This window comes from Gorilla gorilla, chromosome 21 (assembly GCF_029281585.2).
Source record: "Gorilla gorilla gorilla isolate KB3781 chromosome 21, NHGRI_mGorGor1-v2.1_pri, whole genome shotgun sequence".
Taxonomy (NCBI): domain Eukaryota; kingdom Metazoa; phylum Chordata; class Mammalia; order Primates; family Hominidae; genus Gorilla; species Gorilla gorilla.
This window is the reverse complement of record NC_073245.2, coordinates 12,216,439-12,242,073: the sequence shown is the minus strand read 5'-3', so window position 1 is coordinate 12,242,073 and position 25,635 is coordinate 12,216,439. Positions and strand designations below refer to the sequence as shown.

The window sequence follows — 25,635 nt, the reverse complement described above, 5'->3', positions numbered from 1 at the left end:
AGCTGGTTGCGATGGGATTTTGGACACAAGAACAAAGAAAAGCCCAGGGAAAAGAAGACACTCATTCATGAGAAGTTGGAAAACAAAGTCTGGCCACAAGTAAGCAATATCATTAGAGAGAAAGTTGTGTATGTGCAGATCAAGAAAGAAACTCCTTAAATAAGCTTTCTCTCTCCCCTAGTAAGACCCCAGAATCCATTGACTCTGGGGTGAGTTACATAAACCTCACTCTCCTTCAGAAGGGAAGGGATGCTTTTATTACTCAATTTGGTTGCTGGCATGGAGTTGTTATTTATTTGTTTTAACAGTGTTTTCCATTATTATCTATTTTCGTTTCATTTTATACCCTTAGTTACATTAAGCACATTTCAGATAAGTTAGATATACTTATTCTGGGAATGATAAGTAATACAAACATTTTATGTATACTATCTCAAAATTGAACATCTGAAAATAAGATTACATCTGTCATACGATTATCTAGCCATATACATGCATGTGAGCAATTATGTGTGTGTGTAGCCTTTGAAATGGATTAAAACAATAGATAGATGGGTACTTTATATAGATACATATATATCTCTGTGTATCTACAGTTATAGACATCATTGCCAATTGCCATCCGGTAATAACTTGGTATATGATATAACCTTAAACAGTTGTAACAATGTCTATTTTTATCTATATAATATCTATCTATCTAGTGCTCTATGCAGTTACAGATATATGTCTACACATTTCCTACTTCCAGTGGCATCTATCATTAAATTACGTGTGTGTGTGTATTGATAGTGTGCACATGGCATACTTATGGTTAAGAATATAAATGCCCAAATATATATAAAACATTTTGGCCGGGTGCAGTGGCTTACGCCTGTAATCCCAGCACTTTGGGAAGCTGAGGCAGGTGGATGGCCTGAGGTCAGGAGTTCAAGACCAGCCTGACCAACAGGGTGAAAGCCCGTCTCTACTAAAATACAAAAATTAGCCGGGCATGGTGGTGCATGCCTGTAATCTCAGCTACTTGGGAGGCTGAGGCAGGAGAATCACTTGAACCTGGGAGCCTGAGGTTGCAGTGAGCCAAGATTGTGCCATTGCACTCCAGCCTGGGCAACAAGAATGAAACTCCATCTCAAAAAAAATAATTGTTTTCATCCAGAATCCAGAATAAACTCTGAACTTTTGATGTCAACCAAGGTATACAATAGGTGTATATATATATATGATATATATATATATGCTAAGAGAAGGTGTGTTGCTTTTCTTATTCTCTTTAAGAAAGTTTGTAAGTCATATGGATTACCCGAAATGAAACAAATGTATATTTCTTGCTGGAAAAGTCATAGTTTCAACTTGTATATTCTATAGTAGTATACGGTCCAATGGATCCCATAAATTCAGAGTGAATTTAGGAGCCCTGTCTTTCACTGGGATCAGATCCTTCGTCTGACGGCAGCAAGATAGACCAGACTAGCAGACCGCAGAGCACCGAGAAGAGGTGTCTTGGGTGCTGCTAGGTGTGTAATCAGCATTGCCAGCAGTTCCATTCTACACCCTGTGATGACATGTTACTTGCCTTGCAACTCCTGTTTGGACCTGGGTCCCAGAAGGATGGTGAGAGCGAGAAGCCACTCAAATGTGGTGCTCGAAGTTCAGGGAAAAGGTGCGATACTTACCATACGCTATCACTACCCTTGTCCAGGGGGTTTCCCATGGGGTCGTAGTACACATCCACACTGAGATTTCGGTCTGTGTCATGAGCTGAGTTGAAGTTGGTGATCACCCGGGAAGGAATCCCCAAAGACCGCAGCGCTGCAAGTCAGGGTGGGCGTGAGGACTCAGGTGGTGGAGATGGTACCTTGGCATAGCCCACTGCCACCCACTGACCCAGCCAAGACACACCACACCCAAGGTACCTGTGTTGAGGGTCCCAGCAAAGACCCAGCACTGGCCATATCGGACTGGGCTGAAGCCAGATTTTTTCCAATTTTTGAGGATCTCCACGCTGCCGTTCCAGTTCCTTGGGTCCCGGCCACCGGTGTAAGTGCCGCTCCAATTCCCAGCAAGCACACCATTGTCATCATTGCTATTGATCTGGGCAGAAACCACCCCCCCAAAATGAGTCAGCACTAATGCCTTTCCTAGGGAGACTGACGTGCAGAATTCAGAGGACAAAGTGGGGAGATGAGGAAGGAAGCCAAAGGCCGTGATTGAACTTTTCTTTGTCTTTCTAGGTGACTTGGGGATGATCATTGTAACACTTAACCCTTAGGGGTATGGAGTGGTTTACGAGTTTAGAGGTGCTTTCCCAAACAGGCCATGTTTGATTGTCCTTGATCCATACGTCATTCCTGTGCAGCAGCCTGACATGGGAAACAGACAGCACAGCTTGTGCTGTGGCAAGGCAGGGAACAACTCCAGCTTGCAGAGGACTTCTGGCAGGTAAGAATCCACAGGCTATCACTGCTGTTACAGTCTGCCTGGGAGTCCATGGTTTGAAACTCTTTTTTGGTGTATGGTCTTACAAAAAGATCACTTTATTTATTTATTTTTATTTTTATTTTATTTATTTATTATTATTATTATTTTCTGATACAGAGTCTCTCTCTGTCGCCCAGGCTAGAGTGCAGTGGTGTGATCTTGGCTCACTGCAAGCTTCGCCTCCTGGATTCAAGCAATTCTCCTGGCTCAGCCTCCTGAGTAACTGGTGTTATGTGTGCCACCATGCCCGGCTAGCTTTTGTATTTTTAATAGAGACGGGGTTTCACCATGTTGCTTAGGCTGACCTCAAGTGATCTGCCCACATCAGCTCCCAAAGCGCTGGGATTACAGGTGTGAGCCACCACACCCGGCCAAAAAGATCACTTTAGAACTTTAGCAACTAACTTCTTCTTGGAAAGAATAAAGATAGAGTATTTCTTTTCTTTCATTCATTCAGCTATTTGTTCATTTGTTAGTTTACTCATTCATTTATTCAATTTAAGGTGAGGTTCTAATCTAAGTGACACAACCAAGAGGCAGCCTGGAAAGATCACTGGACTAGAAATCGAGACCTGAGTTCCATTGTCTTTTAGGGACACACTTGGAAATATTTACAGGTGAAATTATGACAAATGTGTAATGTCTAAGATTTGTCAAATCATCTGTGAAAGAGAGGGTCGCAGATGAAATGGCACCAGCCTTGAAGAGGTAATTGCTGAAGCTTGTGATGCAGACACAGGAGTTCATTATGCTTTTCTCTCTACTTTTATGTAGGTCTGAACTTTTCCATAATAAAAGTTAAAAGACAGGAGGAGACACTGAGGTTACAAGCCCCACCTTGCCACTTGCCAACTTGATGATTGCACAAAGGTCTGTTCACCTCTCTAGGCCTTAGTTCTTCACCTTCCAATAGTGAAGGGAATTTTCAAGGGAAAGTTAGGACAAAGGCTCCCTGAGGTGTCTTTTGTAGTCAAGGGTCAGGGTTTATGAAACTTTGGCTGTCATTTATCTGAACTGTGCAATGAGAGGCTGGACCAGGATCTCTGAGGGCTCCTCCAGCCTGTGTGTCCTACCCCTTCTCCTTGGAGTGCCTGTAAGTGGCAAGGCCTATGAGAATGGACAGTCTGGACACAGAGGGATCCTTGCCCAGGACAGGCCATGCCCAGCCTTGCCAGCCCCTCAGTGCAGTAGTGAGTTCTGCACCCCTTCCAGGAGGTCCTGGGCTGTCATGGCAGAGTCAGGCAAGACAGGGCCTCCTTAGAGATGGAAGGTTGCGCAGCCCTCCCCCATCTCCTGAGTCACTGGTGCTCCAGCCTCCAAAGTGGCTATCAGCACGGTCATCTCTGGCTGAAAGCTGAGCACTTCAAAGCTCCGCAGAGGCCATAATTAGTTCACGGCCCAGCCCAGCTGGGAGGTCTGAATGGAGCATCTGGGAGGTGCAGCTGAGGAAATTGGCTCCACGATAAAGTGGTTTGGCCCTGGGGTGCGAGTGAGTCAGCAGCTGCAGGAGCCGCTGATCTCACCCACTGTCTCCTAGGCCAAAGAGGCTCAGCTTTCTAAGTCACCAGGGCTTTAATCCCACCTCTTCCAGGCCATCTGGTTTCAAGATTCTGCTCCAGGCTCACTTCCTCTCTATACCCTCCCTCGGCTACTAAGTTCCCTGGGCCCACCTTACTCCTTTCCTGCCAGGCTCAGTCTAAGACTCAGCTCTTTCCAAAAGCCCTCTCAGATGCACCCCGGATATTTATCATGCAGCTGAGAAGTTGTTCACATTTTTAACCAAGTAACTAGCTCATTAGCATGGACACATCCAACTCAAAAGTCAAGAGATCAAGAAATGCCTAAACCATGAACCATAGAAATAAATAAATAAAGGTTACAGGATTTCTGGGTAATTACTTAGTTTAAGAGGGTTAAAGTAAGGAATTCACTTTGACTTTTCGCCTTTTTTTTTGGAGACAGGCTCTTGCTGTGTCACCCAGGCTGAAGTGCAGTGGTGCAATCACAGATCACTGCAGCCTGCAACTAACGGACTCATGCAATTCTCCCAGCTCAGCCTCCCAAGTAGCTGGGACTACAGGCATGTGTCACGATGCCTGGCTCCTGTGTGTGTGTGTGTGTGTGTGTGTGTGTGTGTGTGTGTGTAGATGAGGTCTCACTATGTTGTCCAGGCTGGTCTCAAACTCCTGGGCTCAAGTGATTCTCTGCCTCAGCCTCCCAAAGTCCTGGGATTACAGGTGTGAACCACTGTGCCTGATCACGACTTTTTGCATTTTAACTTACAACTTTTTGAGCAGGTTGATCTAGGTTTAGATATTCTGGATGAATATTTTTGGAAACAGGGTCTTGCTCTATAACCCAGGCCTGAGTGCAGTGGTGCCATCATAGCCGACTGTAACCTCAAGCTCCTGGGTTCAAGTAATCCCCCTGCCTCAGCCTCCTGAGTAGCTGGGAATACAGGTATGTACCACCACGCTTGGCTAATTTTTGTTTGTTTGTTTGAGATAGGGTCTTACTCTGTCACCCAGGCTGGAGCGCAGTGGCATGATCTTGGCTCACCACAATCTCCACCTCCTGGGCTCAAGTGATCCTTCCACCTCAGTCTCCCAAGTAGCTGGGACTACAGTCACATGCTACCATGCCCTGCTAATTTTTTTTTTGTTGTTGTAGAGACAGGGTTTTGCCATGTTGTCCAGGCTAGTCTTGAACTCCTGGGCTCAAGTCATCTACCCAGAAAGTGCTGGGATTACAGGTGTGAGCCACCGTGTCTGCCTATGCCTGGCTAGTTTTTTTTTTTAAATTTCTGTAGAGACGAGGTCTCACTACGTTACCCAGGCTGGTGGCAAACTCCTGGGCTCAAGCCATCTTCCCACCTCCATCTCCCAAAGCACTGGGATGAGAGGTGTGAGCCACCACGCCCAGACTGGATGGAGACATTCTCTACACAATGAGTGCAGAGCCATAGATGCCTTCTAGGGGATCTAGTGTGTGTGTGTGTGTGTCTGAGAGAGAGAGAGTGTGTGTGATTGTGTGAGTGTGTGTGTGTTTGTGTGTGTTGTAGGGGCACACGCCTTTTCCATGGAGGCCTTGTTCTGGTCTGACTTGCACGCCGTGTGCCTTGAGCAAGCCACTTCAGCTCTCAAAGCTTGTTTCCCCATCTAGATCATGAATGAGGCAGCCTACCATCTGACACTTTGGGCTGTGCTCTGGGCTGTGGAAGAGATGAGTTAGGCAAAGGAGGTCACCACCTCCAGCTCAATCAGGGTCTCGCTTCCTTTCCCAGGAGGCCCAGTGATGGAGCAGAGCCCTAGCTTTGCATTCTCCCATCCTTGGCAGGCACTCAAAGAGCAAGCTCCCTTTTCCTCTGAGAAAGGCTTCATGATGTGGTGGAAAGGGCTTTGAAGCCGGATGGACCTGGGTCTGGCTCTGCTTCTGCCACATACTCACTGTGTGCCTCAGGCAAGCCCTGCAACTTAGAGGGGCCTTGTGCTCCAAGTTAGTAAAATGTGGATGGTTCTAACCACCAGCTGTAATTGGTGAGGCTTTAATGAGATGACATATATAAAGAGTGTGCGTGCCTAGCCCATAGGTGGTGTTCAATATATGATGACAACTAGCTGTGATCGTTTTCCTGTTACTCACCATGGCACTCAGCACCCGGCCAACGTATTTGGGGTCATTTCTGCGGGCCACATCAGTAGCAGCGTCACGGCGGAAATTCAGACTCCTATCCAAGATTGAGAGGCAGATGCTGAGAATGTCTTCTTCAAACTGTTCAGAATGAGACCATACATTACGATTAAAGAAATGACAAGGAGAGTTGGCTCAAGAAGGGAACTACACTGGCAAGAACCACAGGAACTATCAGGTCCTTTGACTCTGTGGCCTCTGGAACTGAGAGCTACTGAGGACAGCCACCATGCCCAGCCCTCAACCCCACAAACTCATCCAGAGCACTCACTACACCCAAGACCCTGTGTATTTCCTCAAAGGCAGCTTTTGAAACAACAACAACAAAAAAGAGACAGAAAAGGATAATAAATAAAAAATTATTAAAAAGAAAAAAGCATAAGACCTTGTGCAAACTCTCTTAAAGTGAATGCACCGGAGGTGACCTGGTCTAGCCGACGCCCCGGCTGCCACAAACCTCAGGAGCAAGCTGTTTAGCCTGTCTGGCCTCGATTTCTCCATCTGTATAATTAGGCCAAACTCATCTCAGAGTTTCCTTCTAGCTCTGCCTCCCATCCTTTTTTTTTTTTTTTTTTGAGACGGAGTCTTGCTCTGTCACCCAGGCTGGAGTGCAGTGGTATGATCTCGGCTCATCGTGACCTCCACCTCCTGGGAAGTAATTCTCCTGCCTCAGCCTCCCAAGTAGCTGGGATTACAGGCCCGTGCCACCACACCTGGCCAATTTTTGTATTTTTAGTAGAGGCAGGGTTTTGCCATATAGGCCAGGCTGGTCTCGAATTCCTGACCTCAGGTGATCCACCCACCTCAGCCTCCCAAAGTGCTGGGATTACAGGCGTGAGCCACTGCACCTGGCCTGACTGCAATCTTGAGCATGTTATTGAGACTCCTGGAGAACTAGTTATAAAAATAAAATCTCTTGCTAAAGTATATGTATTTGAAGTGATTTTCACAAAATAAGACTTAATTGAAGTCATTGCTTCTCAAACTGAGAAGGCCGAGCTCCTCTTGCCTTAGGTCTTTGCATTTGCTTTTCCTTCTGCCTGATGCTCTTTCCCAAGATCTCTGTCTGGTGCCCTCATCTCCTTCAGGTTCCTGATCAAAGGCTCCTTTCTAAGTGAGGCCCTCCCTAACCACGCCATAAAAAAAAAAAAATAGCCTCTCTTCCACTCCTAGGTGCACTCTATGTCCTATCCTTCTCTTTTTTCTTCCTCCCAACTTGCTCCAGTTGACTACAGACAGGGTCTGTAGATGGTCCAAGCACACATCTTTCTGATATCCAAGGCACCCCGCCCGAGGTGCTTTATTCTAATGCCTTTGTCTGGTGGATAAACTAAAAGGTGGAGGGCATCCTTGAAAGTTTTCTAAACTGACCAAATCTGAGAACTCTGTAGACTCAAATGGGGATCGCTGTAATAAAGGACCAAAAGGGTGTGGCTTGGAAAGGCTGAGTGGGCACACTAAGGAAGTGTCATCGCATTGTTACATGGAATGAAAAACAGAAGCTACATTATTGTCCCCAGTGTCTCTAGGGGGCCTTATATTTATTTGTGCATCCTGGCACCAATACTACTTCATCGCATCAATTGAGTTACGTGTGTGTTCTGTCTTGCCCACTAGATTGCGACCCCCTCAGAGATGGATCTGTCTTATTCATCTCCTTTATGCTTAGTGTGGATCCCAGGGTCTGACACATAATAGGTGGCCAATGAAAGTCTTTTGAATACATGAACAAATAGAAGGGCAGGCAGATGGACAGATGTGGGACTTCCCATTGATCTGTGGGGCAAGCTGCTGAGCTTCTTGAGTAACAGGGACATTACCCTTAGCTTCCTTATGACCCTTTTACCTGTCCAAAGTTCCAGCCAATCATGCCAATTCGGTTTGTGCTTCCCACAAAGATGATGCCGGCATCTTCCTGAACATACTCTTCTCTCTCAGCGTGGTTACCCATAAAGACGCTATCCACTATTTGATACAAAAAGCAGACACCAGGGACTAGAATCCTCGGAGGACTGCAGGGATCGTTCCTCCTCTCCTCCCACTCCTGAACCGGCCTGGGGGTTGGAGCAAGCCCCACCTTTAGCCCTCCCCTGACCCTTGGGCTGTAACTCTTCCAACTCCAATTGTGGGAACTATGAGCTGGAAAGAGAAGCTAGGATGACCCGAGGGTCTGAAAATGAGACCCCAGGGATAAGACACCTGCTCTTTCTGGCAGAAAGCTGTCTCCATGCTGTGGAACTATACTGTGGTATTGTCCCTTAAAATGAACCATGCTACGCAGTTTGTAAAAGCTCAATGTGATCTCCACAATATTCCCAGAAGAAACAGCAGGATGTCCATTTAATGGTGAGGACATTGGGGCTTGGAGAGATAGAAGGACTGCCCAGACTCAGACAGCTGCTTAAGTGTCAGAGCTCCTCATTTCTAGCTTCTGTGCCCTTTCCACAGCCCATGGACTTTCCCTAATCAAACTTGAGCCTGTGAAGATCATTTCCCCCATCCCCTTTTTCTTTTCTAGCTTAAGCCAGGGCTGAGAGTGTGGGTGGCTAGACACCTACCATTCAGCCAGGGGTTAAAAAGCAGTATGAACGTCCCAAGTTTCACAGTGGAGATGCCGCCCTGGGAGAAGATCTGGAGGGCCATTGTGTACCGTCCTATGGGTGCGCTGGCAGGACTGGAGATGCTGATAGTCAGAGTATTGCCATTGCTGGCCTGAAGCACCGCACTCCAGCCACCGCTACTACCATTGGAGAGTGGAAACACAGCCTTCGTCATGGCCGACTCTGAGGGGTAAGGCCCTGTCAAAGAAGACAGAGGTTGAGAAAACCAACAAGCACTGGTCAGACTGTGGAGAGACCAGGTTCCAATACAACCCCCCTCTGGGGGACATGAGCCAATGAAGCGCCATATTCTACCACTGGAAGTAACTGGAACAAACATACAGGCCAGATCCCTCTTGATTTGAGGATGGTGACTCTCAGGCTCAGAGATGGACAGCAACTTGCCCAAGGCCACACTGAATCAATGACAGAGCAAGGCTAGAGCCCAATGCCAGTGGCCCCAGTGTGGTCCCCATCAGTCCTTGAATGCACAAGGGCTACTCAAGTATGTGTGTGTTTGGGCAAGGAGGGGAATGAGTAGGTACCTGTGGAGACAATGAACTCCAGTCTTTCGTTAGAGCCAAGGCCTTTGTTCATGATCATTAAGACCTGGAAGTTTTGGCCTCTCCGCAAGATGAGCTCCTGGCTGGAGAACTTGTCTGTGTGATGCGCTTGTCGGTTGAAGGCCGTCTGCCAGTTGATACTCTGGACTCCTAGAGCTGTGAGGCAGAAAGGAGAACCTGAAGTCCTAGGAGGCAAGGGATGGTGGTGTGGGGGAAGGGTGTAAGTTACCAAAGAGCAGCTTTGGGGTGAGGCTTGTCAAGGGCAGAGCCAAATTCCTAGAAAGAATCACATTAAAATCCAAAGACCTTGATCTTGCATAGCAAGAACATCACAACCTATTCCCATTCAATCTTTCCAGACTCAGTTATGCCAGCTCACAGGATGCAAGATCATAGAAAATGCTCTGCCCTTTCAGACAGCTGAACCTCTGTGCATCCTGTTCCCACAGCTGAGAGTGTCTTTCCCCCCTCCATCTGCTGAGCTGTCACTCGGCCCTTAAGGAACGGGCCAAATGTTCAGTGGAGCTCCATCCAATCAACGAGGAGAACATGTCACCAGAGCACCTACGTTCTGTCTGCTTTCAGCATTTCTCATTGCTTTGTGGATGGGGGCTCCAACAGAAATGAAGGGAGGCGCCGGGCGTGGTGGCTCACGCCTGTAATCCCAGCACTTTGTGTGGCTGAGGCAGGCAGATCACCTGAGGTCAGGAGTTTGAGACCAGACTGGCCAACATGGTGAAACCCCATCTCTACTAAAAATACAAATAATTAGCTGGGCATGGTGGTTCACACCTGTAATCCCAGCTACTCAAGAGGGTGAGGCAGGAGAATCACTTGAATCTGGGAGGCGGAGGTTGCAGTGAGCCAAGGTCACGCCATTGCACTACAGCCTGGGCATCAACAGCAAAACTCTGTCTCAAAAAAAAAAAAAAAAAGAACTGAAGGGAGGAGACCTCTCTCACACCCATCACCATGGTTTGGCTTCTTTGTTGTCCCCTTGTGTGTCCCCAGACACCAAGCGTGTTTCGCCTCTCCAGTATCCAGCAAATGTTTACTTTTGCACCCTTTACCTTCCCTGTATTTGCAATGCCTCGGTATTGGCCTGGGCCTCTGATGCTAGGGAGGCTGGCGGAGACTCTGAGCAGTGTTTCTAGGCCTAGCAATTGGGGAATCCTCGGCCCAGAGGGGACTTGCAAATGCTCACTGGCAAGAGCTGTTTATAGGAGCAGGTCAAAGGCCATGAACGACCTGGATAAGACCCGAGGACAAACATCTCAAAATCCACCCTCCTGATTTACTCTCACATGGTTGTGAAGATGATGGAGCTAAACTGAGAAGGGTTTATGAGAGATGCCATGAGGTACCAGGTGTTCGTTGATATAAACTTTTTGGGAAATCTTCCTACAAGTTATGTTTAAGAGGTTACATCACCCATTCTTCTACAAACCAAACTGGTCTCTGTCTTTACAAAGAGGCCACGGCTCCGATGAGAGTGTGAAGGTACATTCCAGTGCCAGACACAGCTCTTTTTTATTTGTGTCCATCTCTCTGCATCAGAACATCCCTTCTTAATCTTTTATTCTATTTTATTTTTGAGGCAGAGTCTGGCTCTATTGCCCCAGGCTGGAGCGCAGTGGTGTGATCTCGGCTCACTGCAACCTCTGGCTCCTGGGCTCGAGGGATTCTCCCACCTCAGCCTCCCTAGTAACTGGGACTACAGGCCTGAGCCACCACTCCCAGCTAACTTCTGTATTTTTTGTAGAGACAGGGTTTTGTCATGTTGCCCAAGCTTGTCTCAAACTCCTGGGCTCAAGTGATCTGTATGCCTTGGCATCCCAAAGTGCTGGGATTACAAGCATGAGCCACTGCACCCAGCCCCCTCTTGATCTTTATATTCTGATGCCTAGCACACTGCTTGACTGTATTAGGATAATTAGATAAATAAATGGATGAAGGAATAAATGAACAAAGAAAGAAAAGACTAATATCATGAGATGACCATCATGGCAACAGCTGAAAATTTAGTCTACAAGGAAAAGTGAATATGAAGTATTCATTCAATAAAAATATTACAGCAGCTATTATTCATAGGACATTGTGTGAGGCACAATGTTGGCAGTGTACACGTGTATGAAGTGTAGTTATAACTCTCCAAGAGCTTCAGCAGTGGATAAGACAAGCATAAGTGATCATGAATGGTGGAATGGGGTAAATCCAGGAAAGGTGTATGAGAGATGCAGGCAGGAAAAAAAAATCACTTTCAGTTGTAGGGATCAGGAAAAGCTACACTGAAAATGCTGGGCCTTGAAAGGAGAGAGAATTTTGTCAGGTGCCCATAGAGCTGCCTGCATTCTAGACAGTGCGAAGGAGAGGCCCAAAGGCACAAGAGAAGGAGTGATGTTACTTGTCTGGAGCAGGGGCGCTGCGTGGAGAAGAGAGAAAGGTGAGACAGGAGAGAGTGGGGGTTGGGGCAGGACTGCGGAGGGGCTTCCACTCAAGAGCACTGGAGATGGGGCAGAGGGTCACCATAGGTACCCTCTCCAGTAAAATGCAGGCTCCCTGGGATGGTGAGCCAACCTGCCACTGGAGAGAGGGGACTCAAGAGGTGAGCTTACTCCCAGCTGAGGGTGCTAAAATTCATTCATTCAAACATCCACTCACTCATTCATTTAACAAATATTCATTGAAAGAATAAATTAATAGGTTTTTGCACCAATTCAGGGAAACTGAGACATTTGTGCAATCAACAAGGGTCTGTTGAATGAAGGGAAGAAATAAGGGAGGACAGAAAGGACAGAGGGAGCAGGGGGAAAATGAGCATTCCTGTACCTGAATAACCAACAGAGACAGCCCAGAACTCAGACACTGGCAAACACTGAGCCCTAGATGGCTGTGTACAGCTGATAGATGCCAGATCTCTCTAGGGAAATGGCCCCCAACTTTCTCCCCTCTCCTCCTGCCAACCTTGCTCACTACTTTCTGTGCATCCCAGCCAGTTGAGATTTGGTAAAGCTTTACTCACTTTAGAAAAAAGAAGGGCTGGCGGGGTGCAGTGGCTCACACCTGTAATCCCAGCATTTTGGGAGGCCAAGGTGGGTGGATCATTTGAGGTCAGGAGTTTGAGACCAGCCTGGACAATATGGCAAAACCCCGTCTCTACTAGAAATTTAAAAATTAGCCTGGCATGGTGGCGCACGCCTGTAATCCCAGCTACTCAGGAGGTTGAGGCAAGAGAATCACTTGAACCTGAGAAGCAGAGCTTGTAGTGAGTTGAGATCATGCCACTGCACTCCAGCCTGGGTAACAGAGCAAGATTCCATCTCAAAATGAAAAAAAAAAAAAAAAGAAAAGAAAAGAAAAAGAAAAAAGAAGACCTCTCAAATAAGAACCTCTGGAAATATATATTTTTAAGAAACAGGAACTCTATGGAACATGTGGTTTCAGACCACTTGAGCCTTCTTAGAGATTTTTCACCCCACCCCCAAATCCCAAAGGATGCATGTCCTTTTCCAGATAAAGCTCATTCTAGACCATGAGTCCTTTGAAAGTAGAAAGTCTGCTCCAGATGGCTGTTTGTCCAGCACAGTGGTAAGGAAAGAGGGGCAGGGTACTCAGCATCTCTTGCTGGCACCTGCCTCTCCCAACAGGCCCACACCCCTTCTTTGCTCCAGCAAAGCTCATGCATTGCTTGCTGTGGCTGTGTCAATAGTAGAGGCTCCTCCCATTCATCCCAGAGACCAATGTCTTGTCCCTAGAGAGGATGAAAAAGAAAAAACTGAGCTCCAGGGTGCCTCCCAACAGGGAAACCTGCAGAAAGAATATGAGGGGTATTTTGCACGCCCCACTAGGTCAGACCTGGGGTGACTGTGGTGGTGGAGATCATACTATTAGTTGAAGTTTACTGGGCATTTGTGTGCCAGCCATCTTTCAAAGTGTTTACGTGCATTAGCTCATTAACTCCATGAGGCAGGCACTTGTAGACGTCCTGTTTTACAGACAAGGAAGCCAAGGTGTAGAGAAACCAGGTACCTTGGTCGTTGTCACCCCACTCCACAGTGGAGGACTGCAGGCTCCAGAGCTCGCACTTGCACTCATCATCTCTGCCTTTTCTGACACCAAGCGTGAGCCCCGGCAGCACCAACAAGCCTTGCTCCCTGTTAGGGTGGCTGTGGGATGTGCGAGACTGCTCCGAGCTGGAGGAGGAGGAAAAGTGGGGCTCACTTTTGTCATCAGCCTTCTTTATGCCAACTGCTATGCGCAGTCCACAGAGCATGTTATGTATGTGGTCAATGAAATCTTACAGTGAGGAACAAAGGCTCAGAGAGACCAGGTAGAGCCAGGATTCTGAACCCAGGGGTGGCATAATGAGAAACATGTATTTGATCTCTGCTTTTTCTTGGCACAAAGTTCCTGAAACCCTTGGAACCTCCAAAATGGTGAGTGACTTCTTGTATGCTAATGAGATGACTGGTCCTGGCAGCTCCTGTATAGCCTCAGGATGGGAGCTGGTTGCCAGGGGAACCAACCAGTGACTAGAGACTTGGACTTTCAGCCTTATGCCCACTACCCACGTCCACAGAGGGGAGAGGGACTGGAGGTTGATTTCATCACCAATGACTGATGAGTTCATGAATCATGCCTATAAATGAAGTCTTCATAAAAACCCAAACCCCAAAGGATGGGGCCTGAGGAGCTTCCAGGCTGAACTCATGGAAGTGCTGGGAGGGGGGCATGGGGGCTCTGTGCCCCTCCCCACACCTTGTCCCAGGCATCTTTTCCATCTGGCTGCTTCTGAGTTGTATCCTTTCACCATAAGCTGGTCGTCTGTTTTCCTGAGTCCTGTGAGCTGTTCTAGCAAATCTTCAAACCTGAGAATGGGCTGGTGGGAACTCCCGATTTAAATCTGGTCAGTCAGAAGCACAGGTGACAACTTCTGAAGCACTGGCATCTGAAGTGGGGGCAGTGTTGTGGGACTGAGGGGTGTGTGCACTCCCTGTGGGCTGTGTGCTAACTCCAAACAGTGTGAGAATTGAGTTGAAGTGTAGGACACCCGGTGGGTGTCCACTGCAAATCGCTTGGTATGAGAACAAACCCCACACATTTGGCGGTTAAGAAGTATTAAGAGTAGTCTGGAAGAAAAAATGGTGTTTCCTTTTCACCAGGACTTACTGACTCTACCCTGTCACTGTGGTCCCGAAACCTCCTTCTGGAAGAGGGTCTCATGCAGGATTTTGAGTCCAGAAGGTGCCCTAAGTGGTGAGGGGCCCTCATGCTGCATCGTCCACCTGCTAGCATTTGGATTCCGACAGAGGGGAGAGAGCGAGCTCCCGGAAGGAAAACATCTCTTCCAAAAGAGCCGTCTTCAGGGGAGCTGGAGAAAGGGGACAGCCTGCCCTGCATCCCTGAGTAGGGGCTGCCAGCTGACAGCGTGCTCATCAAGCTTCCGGTGTGGTTCTAAACCCTTCACTGGCTCCCTTCCTCAGTCATCGTCCTGTCCCTTAACCCTAGGATTGCTCTGCCAGCCCCCAATTCAAGGATCCAATGATCCTGTCTCCCCAATCCCAAAGCCCTTGACATGTCACTCATCACAGCCCACCCTGTCAGAATGTGTAGGAAAGGAGAGGAGGGGAAGGTACTCAGCTATCTAAGGTTCTCAGGTTTACAGCTTTTTGTATATTTACGAGCCTCAGGGCTGTCTTCTGCACCTTATGTCTTCTGCACCTTATGTCTTCTGCACAGTCTGGGTGAAGGGAGGAGAAGAAGAGACAGGAGTCGCATGATTCTTATAACTGACTCATCAACGTACACACTTAAAAGACATCAGCGGGAAAAACCTTAGAGAACAATCACATACTCCTAACCCTTATTCCAGATGTGAGCACATGGAGGCCGGAGAGGTGGTTTGCCCACGGTGTGACATCTCCAAACTCTGATTCCGTGCCACCTCCCTGAGTTAATGCTTAACTCCAGTGTCAGGCCTGGGGCAATTTCTCAGATTTTTTTTCCTGAGAACATCAGTGCCAGCAGCAATTCTAATGTGGTGGACTGCCAGATAAATATCTATCCCAATGTTCACTCGCTCCTTCTTTCCTGGTAATGAAATCCCCCATATGTGCAGGCACTACTTTCCCAGGCTCCACTCTGGCTCGGTGACCATGGGGTAAATTTAGGCCAAAAGCTTTCGGCAGAAGTTATAGGTATTAACTTCCAGGAACTCTCTCTTTTAAAAAATCGAGGTAAAATTCACAGCATAAAAATTGTCATTTAAACCATTTTAAAATGTACAATTCAGGGGCATTTAGTACATTCACAATATGCAATTATCTCCACTATCTAGTGGCAGAGCTTTTTCATCACTCCCCAAAGAATCCCTCACTCCATTAGCAGGAACTCCCCATTTCCTCCTATCCCCAGCCCCTGCCAACCCCAACTCTTTCTGTCTCTATGGATTTGCCTATTCTGGGCATTTCTTTTTCTTTTTTTTCTTTTCTTTTTTTTTTGAGATGGAGTCTCCGTCTGTCGCCCAGGCTGGAGTGCAGTGGTACGATCTTGGCTCACTGCAACCTCTGCCTTCCAGGTTCAAGTGATTCTCCTGCCTCAGCCTCCTGAGTAGCTGGGATTACAGGCATGCACCACCACGCCCGGCTAATTTTTTTGTATTTTTAATAGAGACAGGGTTTCGCCATGTTGGCCATCCTGTTGTCGAACTCCCGACCTCAAATGATCCGCCCACCCCAGCCTCCAAAGTGCTGGGATTACAGTCGTGAGCCACCTCGCTCGGCCCTATTCTGGGCATTTCATAAATTAACAAATGGAACCACACAATATGTGATTTGGGTCTGACTTATTTTACTTAGCATAATGTTTTCAAGGTTCGGTCATGTTGGAGGATGCATCAGTAGCTCATTCTTTTCTTATGGCTGAATGAGAGTCTATTATATGAATATTCCATGTTTTGTCGATGCATTCATCAGCTGATGGACATCTGGGTTGTCCCTACATTTTAGCTACTGTGAGTAGTGCTGCTATGAATGTGCACATGGTAATATTTGTTTGAATACCTGTTTTAAATTTTTTTTTTTTTTTTTTAGAAAACCTCTTTATATAAACAGTTGGCAAATGCCCTTTGCCTGTTTTCTTCCTCTTCTTCCATTCTGCTGTCTGGAGTGTGGGTGTGACATGGACAAGCCTCTAGCGGCCATCTTAGACCATGCAGGGCTATACGTACCCTAGCGATGGTGGAGAGGAGACTGGACAGAGCTGGGGCCTGAGGATGGTGCCACCACCTGGCCTGCCCAGAACTGCCTGGGTCCAGGCCTTTCGTGTAAGGAAGAAATAAGCTTCTGTCTTATTTTTCTAAGCTATTGTTTTTTTGGGGGGTTCACTGTTAATCACAGCCAAACATAATCACAAATATGTTAATATAACCCCTGCCCATTTATTCTGTGGTCCCTCTTTGGCAGGGGTCACATGAAAAGCACAGAGAAAGACTCCAGACTGTGAAAGGGAAGTTGCTAGTCAGCCGTCTCAATCCTTGTCAGCCTGGCTCTATAATCGAATCACCTGCAGCCCACGGGTGAGAATGACTTGGTCGCTGGGTGTGTGATGGGGCTCCCATCTCCTGTTCCAGGGAGGACCACACCACAGAGGGGCTGACAGGGGCCCAACATGGAGTGATGCTACTCTAGTGGCTGGGACTATCCCTAGCCCCCAACCAGACTCTACTTCCCACATCTTTTCTCTAGACATAGATGCATTTTTATTTTACAGAAGTCTAGAGTTAATGAGAGCTGACGGAAATGTTAAAAAGTGGCTGGGCACGGTGGCTCACACCTGTAATCCCAACACTTTGGGAGGCCGAGGCAGGAAGATCACCTGAGGTCAGGAGTTCAAGACCAGCCTGGCCAACATGGCAAAACCCTGTCTCTACTAAAAATTCAAAAATTAGCCAGACGTGGTGACACATGCCTGTAGTTCCAGCTACTTGGTAGGCTGAGGCAGGAGAATGGCTTGAACCGGGGAGGTGGAGGTTGCAGTGGGCTGAGATCTCACCACTGTACTCCTGCCTGGGCGACAGAGGGAGACTCCGTCTCAAAAAAAAAAAAATGCTAAAAAGTATCTAGCTGAGTGGTTTTTAAGCTCTATTGAGAGAAGCCAAATCAAGAAATCTATCTAATAGTCTTTACATACATGGATCTGGAACTGACACAAGGTTTCACACGGCTAATGCTTACTATGTATCAATATACTCTGATATTTTCTCTTCTGCATTTTTTTTTTTTTCTTAATGGCTGGTCACAGTCCACTAAACTGATTTCACAACCTGCGAATGGATGGCAACTGGCAGCTTGAAACACAATGATGTAATCTAGTATGTCCACATGACAGGTCAGAAAGCTGAGGCCCTGAAAGGGGAAGCCATCTACAGAAGTCACAGAGTTGAAGCAGATCTTAGCCCAGAAGCCGGGTCTCAGATCCTGGTCCCCGACAGGCTGTGAGTCATCCCACCTCCCACCCCTGGACACTGGGAACATCTTTAGCTCCTGGCTGGCCCCTCCTCTGGCTCCAAGGACACACATGCTTTCCTGCTCAGCACCCATCTCTCTCTCCTTTCTCTCTTTCTAGCCTGTGCCATTTCCTTTTAACTTCCCCCACATATCATGACATTTTCAAGCTCTGTGCAGCACAGGTGGCACAATTTCTTGGCATTCAGGCAGAGTCAGAGACTGGTGAGGATGAAGAGAAATGAGCCCCAGATTGGTGCCTGAACCGGTGAGAGGCCCTGAGCAAGGGTCTCAATATCTCTGAATTGTACTTTTCTCACCTGTAGAAGAGGGACAGTGAGACCTGGAACATCTTCTCTCTTAGGGTTATTGTTGGGATTCAACATATACCCATCACTAGCACCGGGGCCCCCAGAGATTGGGGGAAACTAATATTGTTGGGATCCCATATGTAATGGCAAAAACAACCCAAGAGTAGAAGAGGCTTTGAGCTTTTAATGGGCTGCTATTGAGGACCTCTTATGTGTCAGACACTGAGCTAAGCATTTCACCTGCGTTATGTTTTTTAATAGTCACGAAATACTGACTATCAAAATGGTGTTGCTGTCCCCATTTCACAGATGAGGGCTTTGGAAGTCCAGTCAGGTGAAGTCACTTACTCAATATCAAACACTCAGGCAGAGGCTGGACTCAAGCCCAGACTGAAAGTCAATTTTGCCTGACCAGATATGACCCCAAGCTGCCGCCCTGTAGCCAACCAAGGCAGCAATGACTTAGACACAGGTCCTGGAGCGGCCATCCACAGCCTACTCCCTGCCTAGACACCCTATGGTCAGGGCAAAAGGAGAGGACAGAAGGACTTCTCTTCCTAAGAGAGAGTTTAGAATCTCTGAGACCAGAGGCTCTCAATCCCCGCTGCCCAGAAAAATCACCTGGAGAATGTTCTATTGGTCTGAGACCCATCCCAGGCAAATTCAGTTAGAATCTTTGGTTAGGGATGACACTGGCATTTTCTTTCTTTTCTTCTCTTCTCTTCTCCTCTCTTTTCTTTCTTTCTTTCTTTCTTTCTTTCTTTCTTTCTTTCTTTCTTTCTTTCTTTCTTTCTTTCTTTGTTTATCTTTCTATTTCTTTCTCTTTCTTTTCCTTCCTTCCTTCCTTCCCTCCCTCCCTTCTTTCCTTTCTTTCTTCCTTCCTTTCTTTTTTTTTTTTTAAATGGAGTCTCTCTCTGTTGCCCAAGCTGGAGTGTAGTGGTGTGATCTCAGCTCACTGCAACCTCTGCCTCCTGGGTTCAAGCAGTTCTCTTGCCTCACTGTAACCTCAGCCTCCCAAGTAGCTGGGACTACAAGTGCGTGCCAGCATGCCCCACTAATTTTTGTATTTTTAGTAGATGAGATTTTGCCATATTGGCCAGGCTGGTCTCAAACTCCTGACCTCAGATAATCTACCCGCCTTGACCTCCCAATGTGCTGGGATTACAGGCGTGAGCCATTGCACCCGGCCAGCATTTTCTTTAAAGCTCTCCTGGTGATTCTAATGTGCAGCAAGGACTGAGACCTCACTACCTTAGGCCTATTTATCATCTACACTTATAAAAGCTCCTTCACATGAATTACCTGACCAGAGCCACCCGGCAGCTATAGGAAGGAGGCAGGGGAGGAGTCGCTGTCCTCTTTTTACAAATAAGGAAAATCAGGCTGAGGGAGGGGAAGGCTGACTCCTTCTGACTCCATCTCTCAGCTCCTACCAAGATCCTAGGGCCTTGTGCCCTCCACTGCTAAGCGAGATTTCCTAACTTCAGCACACACCCCAGCCTGGCACGTGGGCCCTGGGGAGGAGAATGATTGCTCCATCTGCAGAGACAGCTCTGCGGGGTGGAGCCAGCGTGAAGTTACTTGAGGTGAACAGGGGAGTGCTCAGGCGTGAGGACTTTGGACTTGGGAATGGATGAAGCGGGAGTGGGGAGGACTTGTGCTGAGGCGCTTAATGGAGAGGGTCCCCTGGGAATCGCCCCTGATTAGAAAATGTAATTCATCTCATAGGGTTTTTCTTAAATCCCCCCAAGGCAAGGAGAAAACAGGCTCATGAAAAAATTTCCAGGTAATCGTAAGCACCCATGAGGTGGATACTGCAATAACCCCATTTTGGAGATGAGGAAACTGAGACACACAAGTTAAGTGACCTGCCCAAGACCGCTCTTCTCGTAAGGGGCAGAGTGGAGCCTTGATCCAGAGAGCACCTCTGAACCTGCACTCTTAACCCATCAGCTATCCTGTAAGGAATCCTACAGGAACAAACGCTGAAATACGGGCAGCTGTCATTCCCGGTGGAATGAAGCTGCTCATGGGCTGTCTCTAAGGAACCGGGAGTAGCCACTGTCCCAAGTGGAAGAAGGCCATGGAGCCGGGCAGAGAGGAGGCAGCTGGTCCTCATTTCAAACACTGAGCAGCTGGAGTCACAAGACTCTGAGCCCAGAGGGGCCATCTCCTTTTCAGAGAGAGAGAGAGTAGATATTGCCTTGGTCCCAGTGCCAGACACAAAAATATGAGGAGGGTCCAGGGAGCACCTAGAAGATTTACAGAAGAGAAGGAGGCCAGAACCCAAGAGCAATTCCTGACCGCTTCCATGGCAGGAGGGGCGACTGGTGTCCCAGCTCCAAGGAGAATGGTTTGGTGGCAGACCCAGACGCTGGGAATGTTACAGGTCCTTTGGGGGTGGAAGAAATGAGGCCTTGAGATGGGAAGTCCCTGAAACCAAGGCCAGTGCTCTGCCCGGAAAAGTAGTTGGCAAGAAAGCTCACTGCCCCAGAGGGACAGAGCCATTAGTCCCCAAAACGGAGGTTCTGGTCATTTGCAGGCAGAAGCCTGTGGTTCAGGTGTGTACCCTGAGGACTCTGCCACTAACCCAGGGCTTCCAAGTGGCTTTGGGGATGGGGAATCTTGCCTCCCCTCCACACTGAGGCCCTCATCTGTGCTCACAAACTGCTCTCCCATCCACTCTGGGGATGCCAGGCCACTTGGTGTGGATCACTGCCAGGCATTCCTCCACTACCTTCATTTCCAGCCACAGCCCAGGCTGCCTTCTCCACCAAGGGGTGGAATAATGGAACCCCTTCTGATTGCAACAAGAACCTTAAATTAGGAGCTGGACACAGAGTCCTCTCAAAGCAGCACACATGTCATCCTGATAGTCCCCTGGGTCACACTTGCTCACACTGACATTTATTTTCATGTTCCCTCTGCCCTGCAAAACCTCTCCAGACCAAGTCCAACTCACTGTCCGTGACCAAGCGCCATTCATTTTTCAGAGTCTTCCCTATCCCAAATTCCAGACAAGACTAATTTCCTTCTCTTGTTGGTCCCCGTAGCACTTGTTTTGTGTTTGTCATGCAGCTTAATAACAGTCTGCCTTGCATGCTACTTACCTAAAAAACCGGTGTTACCAAAAAATATCAGACTAAAAGCTACCGAGGACAGAACCACATCTCATTCACCTCCGTATTTCCCACTGCACCTGGCACAGCTCTTCTCCCTTAGGTGTTCAGTGAATAAATTCATTCATCCAAGAAACACTGATTGGGAACTTCCTGGCTGAGTGACTCGGAGCTGAGCTAGGAACTGCAAGTGGGACAAATTTAAGGGACTGAATGTATTCACCTGTCTCTCCACCACCTTTTCAAAATTGATTTTCTCCCAACCAGCCTCATTCTGTTGTGACCTTAGAACGTCTCTGGTTGTTAACAGAGACATTTAATCATGGCTCACAGCGGGCAGGCCATTCCTGAGAGTCCACGGGAGGTCCTGCACAGGGATGGGAGGTGCACATTCCTGGGGGCTGGGCACGTGCCTGTCCACTCCCTGGCTCTGGTTTCTTTTTGTGGAGAAAGAAAAGTCGGTACTGGAAGGAACCTCAAAACGCATTCATTTCAAACCTTTCATCTTGAAAACTTGAGGCTCAGGGGTGGCAGAGAACACACAAGCAGTTGGTCACAAAGCTCAAATGAGAAGCCAGGTTCAGAATTGCTTTTTTATGTTCCAGATGTTATGTGCACTTATGTAGGAGCTCAGCTCTGGCAGCAGGACATGGTGGAAAGGGCACTGCTGAGACCTAGCTGGCTCTGTGATGGATTCACTGTGTGTAAGGTTCCACCCCTTCCTGGGCCTCAGCCACCTCCTGGAGGGAGGGAGATGGGCTAGATGACATCTGACCTCCCCTCTTGCTACAGTGTGTAGGGTCCAGAGCTCCTCTTCTTAGCATCCCAGCCATGCTGTACATTACAGCAAGGAATGGGAGACAGGGGAGGGGGCCGAATGTGCAATCACCTGTCCCAGTTTTTGTGGCTTCCGAAGTAGCCAGCATTTGCCTGTTGCATCTGGCTCAGTGATTTCTTTGGCCAATCTTCCAGCAGCCCTAACCGCCATTCACAATATTTTACAAGTTTGACTCATATCTTGTTTGGATTTGGCGTCTCTGTCAACCTACTAGGCTGAGCACACAAGACAGACAATAATTAGCATGCTGCTTAGCAGGGGTGCTTATTAACAAAGGCCCAAATCCTCGACAGTAAGCACAGAGCGGGGGAACCTGCACTTCCTGTTGTTCTTTGTAACCCCTGTTCCCTGGTGCTCTCCTGTGGACCAGGACATCTTGTGGCACACCTGCTCCTGCTACGGGGAGGCTTCAGCTCATCAAGTCACTTACACAGAGCCTGTCTGATGCTTCTGATGTGTAGTTTAATGTGCAGCATTAGGAATGCTCCTAAGTAAGTTGATTTGAAATAAACAATGGTTTCTTTCAAATCAACTTACATGTTACCACTCTCACTCCCTGGTAGTTCTGAGATGTGCTTCTTTACTGACACTGCTGACAGCTCGATACAGCTACACTGAGAAACACGAGACCCGAGTCCTGTCTGCTTTGGCTTTACAGGTGGCGACGGATGTGTAAAAGAAACACAAACACAAACAAGGCAAAGCTTGACCTCTGCCTAAGGAGATGCGATCTCCAGCTGCACTGAACACCCTGCCCATTATTCAGAGCTACATTCCAATGATGTTCTACCCCAAGAATATGCTAGAGGGACCCAACCACCACTGAGAAATAGCCGCCTCTGGCTAGCACCCTAAAATACGAAGTCTGGCCTTCAGAGCCCCCAAGGCAGGCAGCTGTCCTGGCTGGACACCCTAGCTTGACAGGCTGGCCCAGGGGAAGCACAGGCTTCTGGCAAGGACCTGATGGAGAAGATGCCATGCACTCACCAGCCATGTTTCGCCTTCCTCTGCCTCTTCTCAGGCTCCTCTGGGAATGGCACGGACAGTGATGACAGACAGGCTGCCAAGGATTGCCTTACCATTTATAGAATCCTCTCCTACACACCCCAATTAGAATTCTAATGAGGTGGGCGAGGCACCAGGTCATTCCTGTAGTGCCTGTAAACGTTTCACTTACGACAGACTTGTCACCCAATGGACGTGCATCATGTTTGTACAAGACCAGCTTGGGGAGAAGGGGGCAGATAATAAAGAAACTCAAATAGTTCGCTTTCATAATTTTATAAAATGATGGACTATTTCCTGGATTGTAGGGTTTAGGAAATGATGACATGCTTTCCTTGCTGATCCTGGGAAGTTCTCTCTGAATCAAAGAAACGTCTCAGCAGAACCCAGAAGCAGAAAATTGTGAGGTCCTTTCTCATGATACACATATATTAGCATCTTCCACTTGCACAGGGAAGTGAGACACATCACAGTTCATTTGTTTAGGGTTGTAGTGTGGCATAAACCATCATTTGATTTGGAATTAGAAGCCATTGGTTCTGATGCTGGCCGAGCCCTGGGCGGTCTCCAACCCTTGAAGCCTGGAAGCCTTGCTTGTGGTTGGGGATAATCACTCCCACCCCTCTCAACTCACAAAGCTGTGGACACGATCACATGAGATGGTGCACATGGGAAGTGTATGCATGTCTACCGGGGGGGTTAAACTGAGATCACTCCTGGCATCGAATGTCAGTTTCAGTCCAGATTTGGGGGAAAATTGTTGTTTTTAATGAGGCAGCAGGAACAGCCTCTAACCTTATGCTTCTGCCATGTCTTTCTCAGACAGCAGGGTCCGTCACTGACCCTCACTGGGCCCACCTTGACATCAGTTTAAAGAAAGGGTGTGGAGTGGGGAGAAGCTCTGACATTCTATGTGTTTTTGTTTGCTTGCTTGTTTCTAAGGGCGTATGTTTTTTCAAAGTTCCTATTATCGATATTTACAAATATCAAGGTTTACGATGGACAAAGGAGTGAGTATATATTTTTTAAGGTGAGGCTTCAAGGATTCACGAGAGAACCGAAATGCCCCAAGGCTTTCCCCAGCATCACAGTGTGGAAGGAAGATTGAGCACCATGATGACAAGGTTGGGTCTTTAGGGAGAAGTGGGAATGTTTGATCTCGAGAAAGAGAAGACCGAATAGACAGGTGGCTTGGAAAATTGAAAAAGAGAAATCAGTGTCCTTTCTCTGTCCTTTAGGCCCCTGCAGCCTTTTGTACATCTTAGGACCTCTATTACCATATGTATCCACTGCACTGGAACTATCTGTTTATATATGTCCCCATCTCCAGACTGAGCTTCTTGAAGGTACAGGTTGCATATCATTCAAATCTTCTTCTCAGAATCTAGCACAGGGCTTGACACATGGCTGGAACATGGACATTCTTGAATAAGTGAATCAATATCACTGTAAAGATGGGAATCATAACTACCGATTTAGTGCTTACTAATAATAACTAATTGATTTAGTGTTTACTGTGGGCAGGCACTGGCTAAACACTTTACATATATTATCTTTTCTCATCTTCATAGCAACCCTATGCAAAGGGGCTATTATTATTTCCATCTTATCCCCATAAGAGAGATTAACCTGAGTCTCCAACCACGAGATTCATACCCATATGTAAATGGCTCCAGAGCCTGTGTTTGCTTAACCTTGGAGGTCAGCGCCTAAATGAGGCAGCCTTTCCCAGGCCTCTGGGGCTCTAAGACAGCTGGCTGTGCACCCATGCCAGGCAGAATGGGATGCACTGTTGGCTCTGGCAGATGACTAAGAAAAGAGCAGAGGGTAGAGAGGGACATGGAAAGAGCCCGGACCCAAGAGGAGACTCATGTGTGGTCTTGGCTCCTACCACGGGCACTAGCTGTGACTCTGGGCGAGGCCTCATGACGCCAAGTTCATCCTGCCAGAAAGCTGGAGGACAGCTCCATGAATGGCATGGGATGAATGGGTGTGAAAGTGCTCTGTATGCTTCTGTGTGTGGTCTAAAGGAAAGGAGGGGTTTTGCTTATTATTGTGGTTGTTGCTGTTGGCCTGGGAGCCAAGGAAAATCAGACCCCGGGCACTCCTTTCAATGACCTGACAAGGAAAGCTGCAGAGGTGACAGGGAGGTGGTGCTCCCCTTAAAAGGGAACCTGAAGACACGCAGTCTTGGCTCTGCCAAGTCTCCTCACCTCTCGTAGGCTTTGTTTCCTCAACTGTAAAACTGAGTGGAATTGCTCCGAGAATCAAAGGAGACAGCAAGTGTAAAAGGTTCAGCACAGCGCTGGGCACAGCCCAGTGTAAGAAGTTAGTATTAATAATATTATATTATTAGCCTGGCCAGGTGCGGTGGCTCGCTTCTGTAATCCCAGCACTTTGGGATTTGAGGCCGAGGTGGGACCTTGAGGTCAGGAGTTTGAGACCAGCCTGGGGAACATGGTAAAACCCTGTCTGTACTAAAAATACAAAAATTAGCCAGGCATGATGGTGCATGCCTATAATC

General features: G+C 47.7%; 1 protein-coding gene across 2 annotated transcripts in view; it reads right to left on the bottom strand.

The window, feature by feature from the left end:
- Positions 1-25,635, bottom strand: part of TGM3 (transglutaminase 3) — an 82,932-nt gene that overhangs the window by 21,849 nt on the left and 35,448 nt on the right. Inside the window, exons 1-7 of one of the 2 annotated variants that reach the window (XM_031004907.3) lie at positions 23,094-23,163; positions 9,317-9,490; positions 8,730-8,969; positions 8,018-8,136; positions 6,124-6,252; positions 1,917-2,094; positions 1,677-1,812 (exon numbers count right to left, since the gene is read on the bottom strand). In XM_031004907.3, coding sequence (XP_030860767.3) covers positions 1,677-1,812; positions 1,917-2,094; positions 6,124-6,252; positions 8,018-8,136; positions 8,730-8,969; positions 9,317-9,490; positions 23,094-23,100 — 983 coding nt within the window. In that variant the 5' untranslated portion in view covers positions 23,101-23,163. Of the gene's footprint in view, positions 1-1,676; positions 1,813-1,916; positions 2,095-6,123; positions 6,253-8,017; positions 8,137-8,729; positions 8,970-9,316; positions 9,491-23,093; positions 23,164-25,635 lie in introns of those variants that run through there. The other variant, XM_055372421.2, reaches the window with a different exon arrangement.